The sequence below is a fragment of the Bremia lactucae genome, linkage group LG1 (genome assembly GCF_004359215.1).
Source record: "Bremia lactucae strain SF5 linkage group LG1, whole genome shotgun sequence".
Taxonomy (NCBI): Eukaryota; Oomycota; class Peronosporomycetes; order Peronosporales; family Peronosporaceae; genus Bremia; species Bremia lactucae.
In genome coordinates, this window is record NC_090610.1 from 9,972,945 (window position 1) to 9,980,087 (window position 7,143).

At 44.6% G+C, this 7,143-nt stretch overlaps 1 protein-coding gene across 1 annotated transcript; it reads right to left on the bottom strand.

The window, feature by feature from the left end:
- Positions 1-768: 768 nt before the first annotated feature.
- CCR75_006947 (uncharacterized protein) lies at positions 769-3,498 on the bottom strand (the record flags this gene model as incomplete). The annotated part of the gene is made up of 1 exon (XM_067965012.1): positions 769-3,498. The coding sequence occupies one exon, from the start codon at positions 3,496-3,498 to the stop codon at positions 769-771; it is 2,730 nt and encodes a 909-aa protein (XP_067820455.1).
- Between the last annotated feature and the right edge of the window lie 3,645 nt (positions 3,499-7,143).

Genomic DNA, 7,143 nt, shown 5'->3' on the forward strand with positions numbered 1-7,143 from the left:
CTCGCTGTGCTAGGGTGTGTGCTTAAGTAGAGCGTGGCCGCATTACGACGTGCCCGCCTACAGAAGAGATACTTAATTATAATAATACAGTTTTCATTTAACCCTCTTAAAGTTAGTTGTCTTAAAGAGAAGTCTTCTTCTGCACGTTCTAGTGTACGTGAAAGAAGGCACCACTCGCAACTGAAGCAGTGCGAAGTGGACTTGTACTGAAGCAGTACAAGTCGTACAACGTTACATTTTAGGTCGGTGACCTAAACAAACTGGACCAATTCTAGCAATATTTTTCCGTTCGGGATCTTCCTAGTCGAAATACATATCAAATTGGATCGTCATAACTCCAAATGGCTCCCTCAGCTAATTCCCATTCGCCCCTTTTGACTCGGAATGCTTGCTTAACGTGGTACATGGTACGACTCAAAATGCAAGCTACTTTCCAGGAAGTCTAAAATCAAAAGATCAAAAAAACAAAATGCCGAATAGTCGAACCAATTAAAAGTTCGTGTAACAAAAAATAGTGCATTTTTGTTTAGAAGCTGTATGTTTTCTTCGCAAGAAGGCTATACAAGGTGCAATATCAGTTCTCAAATTAAGCTCTTTAAATTCATATCATACATTAAAAACCCTCCCTTACACCGTTGATTACCATTTCTCGAATTGGGCACTCTGTAGAACAGGTAAAATAAAAAAAGCAAGCCCAAAAACATGCAATACAAGCATCAAGATGGTAAATTGTCGCAAAAATCATGCATTCAGTCACATTGCCAGCTCTCACAGGACTTTGTACGTGCGGCAACCACATTCTTTCTTTTCATTAGGCAAAGCCCGTGGCGAGGTACAAAAACTCGCTTCCTCAGCCTGTTTCTCCATGCTTACCTTTATGCGCTTTTCCGCTGCAATAGCTCGATGCAAATGATCCAACCAGCGGTCCAAATCCACTTGTGTCTCACTCGCGACAAGCAATTTGCGCCCTTCTTCCGTTGTAATCTCCAAACACAATCGTTTCGAACGCAATGTCACAACGTGGCAAACCGTAAAGCTTCGCAAAAGCGCGCCATTGTCGCTTTTAAAGTAACACAAAATCGGACCATGAAGCGTAAAGTACCGTCGCTTCCAATTCTTGACCGTACCTCCTTCTTTTCGTAACCATCCACTGCAAACAACGGGTTCTTCCGTCTCCAAGCGTGTGGATTTTTGAACTTCTGCTCGTTCTACCGCTGCAGCCACTGCGATTCCAGCGGCCTCGGCACGCTCATTAAGCAACGCGTTTACATTCTCCGTGCTTTCGATCATACAATCGAGCTGCCAATCTCGTAGAGTCATACTATCGCTGTTAGAAACTGTACTATCCGTCGACGTGGTCTTGGAAAAGCCACGTTTAAAAGCACTTGCTGCCGTCACGACAGTACGCATGGTATTCAATTGGGCATCTTCATCCGCATCGTCGAAATCAAATTGTGTTTCTTGCTTGAAATCGCTTTCAATTGACTCGGACAGCACAGCAGCTTGAAGCCGACGATTCCAAGCCATCAAATCTTTTTCATTCGAAGCTACAAGCTGCATGATTCGTCCATTCTGGAAACACACATCGAGACAAAATGGCCGTGCATTGCCAATCGTTACTTGCTCGACCACACCTCGTCCTAAAGGGGGCGCGTCGGGGGCACTCGAGTACGAAAACTGTTTTCCGTCAAGCTTAAAATACCGACGCTTCCACGTTCGAAAATTCTGACCCTTTTTCAATAGCCATCCTGAATCCATCTCCGTCTCATTTGATGCGAATTCGTCGGTGCCAAGAGAGAATCGATTATTGGCACTTCGATGGTCATCAAACGTCGTCTCTTTTCCACTAACACTGGCTTCAAAATGCTCCAACCACGAACGAATTTCATCCAAAGATTCCGCTACTACACGTAGCGTCCGTTTCGTCGTAAGGATCAATTCTAAACAATTTGGATACGCATCGCTTAGAAAAGCGCTTGTTACAATACCGTGGCCACGTGGAAGTTCACCAATTTGTTCAAAGTAGTACAATTTGGGACCATCTGCCATAAAATACCGACGTTTTAAAGAACGCACACAAGCACCTTCTTTATGAAGCCATCCGGATTTACGCCGTAACCCTGAAATCGATTCTCGGGGGATACTTGACAGTCTAGTATTGTCAAGAGAAGACAGCGAGGATTCGATTGTCACCATTGAGTCTTTCGAGCCATTCAAATTGCCACCACTGACCCGCGATTGATCGTCAATACTCGTAAATCCACTTGACTGCGATACGTTTGTAGTAATCAATGGGGGCAAGAGCGCATTGGATAAAGCGCGACTGAACGCTCGCGTGAGCAAATTGCTACTATTCGATCCTTTATTTGCATTGAACATTGCCACTGCCTGATTCCTTTCCAAAGACTTGCTATCTTTCATTAAAAGCGTACAAATTGCTTCGATCCATTGCTCAATCAAAGCTTGACTGTCAGCACTCACACAAAGCACACGACTGGAGCTAAGTTCGACAAATATACTATTCGACCCCTCTTCCCCCAGCTCCAACCCCACTACCGTACCCGCTCCTTTCGGGACACTCTCACCAGGTCCGTCTTGATACAATAGCTTGAAACCCATTAATTTAAAATAGCGTCGCTGCCACTCTCGTGATCGCTGCCCTCGTTTATACAGCCATCCTTCACATTGGACGCTTTCTTCAAACGTTTCGCCAAGGAACGGGGCATCTTGTCCCGCATACGGATCCTTAAAACACGGGCGTTTTCCAGTCGCTTTCGCAAATGCTTGATCCCATGCCTCAATGTCTCGAAACGAATCCGCGGCGATGCGAAGAATGCGATTATTATCGGAATAAATGTCCAATGCAAAAGGTCTGGATAAATTGATATTCACTGCATTCACGCGAGTCTCTCCTAATGGTTTCTCCGACGGTTGCATTCGGTACTGAATCAATCGTCCCGTGAGTGTCATATATCGACGCTTCCACGTCTTAAAATTCTGTCCTTCTTTAAGTAACCACCCTTTCATTGCCACAACTCGAGAACGTGCATCTCCTTTTAAATTATTGTGACTCATCACATCACTCAAAGCGGCTTCCAATGCGTTCATCATTTTATCATACCATAGTTTACATTCGTCATTCGAGTCGACTTGGATCTTGACTGCCTGGTTCTTGAGCTCCCCGCGCACGAGCAATGTATTCGAAAACTCTGACGTGAATTCGACACCACTGATGCGTAATCGCCCCTTTTCATCAATGCCTTTGCCACTTGGAGAACGCTCCTCAAAGTACATGAGTTCCCGACCTTTCAGCACGAAATACCGACGCTTCCAGCTCTTGATAATGCTACCCTGCTTCAGACCCCATCCCGAGTGATCACAGTACGAACTGCGGCCTACGCGCCCCGCAGCAATCACGTGCTTTGTTGCAGTCTTTAATTGAAGCTGGGCCATACACTCGCGCGCCTCGAGGCTGCTACAGCACGCGGCGTTTGCCATCCACAGTCACGCAAAACGGCTACTGTACGCCATTTTTCTGCTTTTTTGCAAATTTCAAGGAGATTAGCTAATTCCACGTTTATTCCTACGAGTTCGGCAGAGACATATGGTTTACCCTCGTAGTTTTTTTTCTTACAATGCCATGGGTATAGAATTATAAAGAAAGCGAGCAGACAATCCGCATATATAATTTGGTATTCTAGGCAATTACAAACCTGCAATTAGTTTTTTGGAAGGGAACCCTCAGATTTGAGTAAAATCCCCTCAGTGTAATATGATTGACTAGATTTATGCATGCATAGTACGGTGAATATGTTAACAGCTTCGAAAGTCGCATGTTTTTCCTCAAATCTTTTTTCAGCCTCAGTGCGAGTGCCTCACGTCACTTCATGTACACTGTAACGGGCTGGATCGTTACATGAAATTAATACTTAAAGGTTGTTAATTAATATACTATCTAAAAGGTAGTAATATTTGGAGAATATTACTTTACATGGTAATATTCTAAAAGCGTGCCCATTGGTAGATAAAGACCATTATATCGACTTTCTCCGCGGTCCAGTCAGCGCTGGACGAGCGCAAAGAGAAAGAACAGATAAGACTTTTAGTACCTGTTTTGTATTAGTCATAATTTATTTAGTATTAAGTAGATAGACAAGAAGAACTTATACAGTTTTTAATTAACCCTCTTTAAAGCAGGTGTTTTAAAGACATGAAGATTATAACTATATTAATACAGTTTTTAATTACCCCTACTTAAAGCAAGTGTTTTAAAGAGGGTTAATTGAAAACTGTATTAATATATAATTAAGTTCTTCTTGCCTATCTACTTGATACTAACTTAATTATAAACTAATACAAAACAGGTACTAAAAGTCGTATCAGTCTTTCTCTTTGCGCGCGTCCAGCGCTCACTGGACCGCGAAGAAAGTAAATATAATGGTCTATATCTACTAATGAATAAGCTTTTAGAATATTACCATGTAAAGTAATGTTCTCCAAATATTATCAACCTTTTGGATAATCTATTAATTAACAACCTATAAATGTTAAGTTCATGTAACGAAACCTCCCGTTACATCACCCCTCCCTTAAACGACAATCACTCTGACTGTCATTGAGATAACTTGTTCGCTGCCTCTTCACATCACAGTGGTTTTGAATACGTTCCACAAGGGAAATTTGACCACCGTGGGAATCCACCAATGGTTGTGGCGGAGGAGGGAAAATTAGATACGACCCATGTGTCGGATCTAGAGTCGAAGATCGACAAAATCGATCGCTTCCTCCATGATTTGGAGGAAGGACTTGATCACGAGCTCGGTAAGCGTCGCTCCTTCGAGCAGACGGTGCAGGCTCATCATATCGAACGGTTGGGAGACCGTTCAAAGAGTGCGTACTCTATGTTGGAGGAGGAACGAAAAAATGACGCTCTTCGTGATGAGCTGTCGTCAGCTCATCGCGGTTTCGAGGATCTTCGGACTTGACATGAGAATCTCCAGATTCAGCATGATAATCTGGTTCTTGACCACAAAAATCTTTAAGGGATTATTGAAAAGGGTAGTCCGATCCGTCCTCGGAAGAAACCGCGTACTGATGGTACGGGCGGGGCCTTACCAACGTAAAACGTAGGATGAGTTCGCATCCTACGTGGCAATTCTATTGTGTACGCATTGCCTCTACGATGCAGTACACGGAAGGGCCCGATGAACTTGGGTAGTAGTTTACTGCTACCCACATTAGTGACTACACGCTTAGGTAAGTTTACTGTTGATAGTAGTACTAGGTCATTCATTTAAAATGAAAGAACATTTGCTCTGCCATGTTTGTCTGCGTTCCGTTCCTGACGGTCCACTGCGATAGCAATGGAATCCTGTACGGAACAGATTACTGATTGTCGAGCCAGCAGAAATTCCTCTGCTGACTCATTTTTGTTTGTCTTTTTCAGTGCGCTTTATGCGCACTGCCATGCAATTTTTCTCATCTTCGATGTTGATTACTTCGACATCGATATCATACGCGTCGTTGGTAACTTCGACGCGTAATGAGCATGAGCCAGAGATCGTTTTGCTCGTGCGAGTGCCCCCCCTTGAAACTAGAGGATCCCTCTAATTGAGTGAGTATGCGTTGTAGACGCATGCACCGAATTATTGATGGCGAATTCGACCATCGGTAAAAACTCGCTCCAATTCGGAATCGATTGGACGTAACCTCGAAGTATCTCTCCGAGGACGCGATTTACGCGTTCTGTCTGACCATCTGTCTCTGGATGATCAGAAGCTGACATAGTCAGCCGCGTTCCGAGAGATCGGGACACGAATTGCCAAAATTCTGCCGTTAACCGTGGATCTCTATCCGAGACCAGTTCACGAATTAAACCGTGGAGTTTGAATACCTGTCGATTAAGACACGGGCATAGCCCGGAGCCATGATCGACTCTGGTACTGCAGCAAGATGTACCATCTTGCTGAATCTGTTTACAGAAACAAGGATTCTATTGTTTTTGCGATCGTCTTCGGGAAACCCGGAGACGTAGTCCATAGATACGGACTGCCAGCAGTCTGCCGGAAGTGGTAGAGGCTGAAGAGGTGCACGGGCTGAAGAGCTAGGCTTCACCCGTTGACATATCTCGCAAGCACGAATGTACTTGCGCACGAACCGATACTGGCGGGGCCAGTAGAAGTCGCAACTTACTGTGCGATAAGTCTTCTCACGTCCACGATGCCCACTTGTTGGAGCATCGTGACACTCATACATGATGCGCAAGCGCAAATCATTGTGAGTTGGGACGACGACACGTGGAGTGTCGCCGGCAATGGCTGTGTAATGCAATAAGCCGTTGCGTGTTGTGTATCGATTGGATGACGATCGATATAAAGCCGGTAAATATTTATAAGATTTATCGGATGGATTCATCAGATTATTCATTAGACGCAGAAGGTCCTTATCTTCTGCGTAAGATTTCTTTATATCACCAACTAAGGTTGATGACGGAACACTTGAAGTGCGTGTTCCAACAATGGAATTAAATCCATGTTGGAATGCGCAGCCGGCTCGAAATCATGTCGGTGTAATAACGCATCAGCGACGACATTAAGTCGTCCTGGTCTATATTCCACGGAGAAATTGCACTCCGCGAAAAAGGATAGCCACCTCGCCATGCTTTGCGAGAGGTGAGGACTGTTTACGGCCGTGCGTAGTGACGAATGGTCCGTATGTGCGATAAACGGTTTATCTCCAAAGGGATAGACTTTAAATTTAGCAAGTGCACAATTCATGGCAAGAAGTTCCTTGTCATGCAGCTAGTTGCAGCTGGCGCGATTGGTAACAGACGACGCGCTCCGCGCCGTCTGTATCGTTTTGCATTAACGCGCAGCCGATTGCGAAATCGCTGGCGTCACAGACCACATGGAATGGTCTGGCTTGATCTGGAATCGCCAAGATGGGCGATTGCATCAAGCTTTGCTTGATACCTTTAAACGAACGCTTACAATCAGCGTTCCATAACCATTTCTCGTCTTTTTTCAAGAGACGAAAGAGATGAACTGTCATCTCTGCATAATTGCGAGAGTACTTGTGCAAGTACGCCGCTAAACCAAGGAACTTTCTAAGTCCCTTGACATCGACTGGAACTGGCCAGTCGGT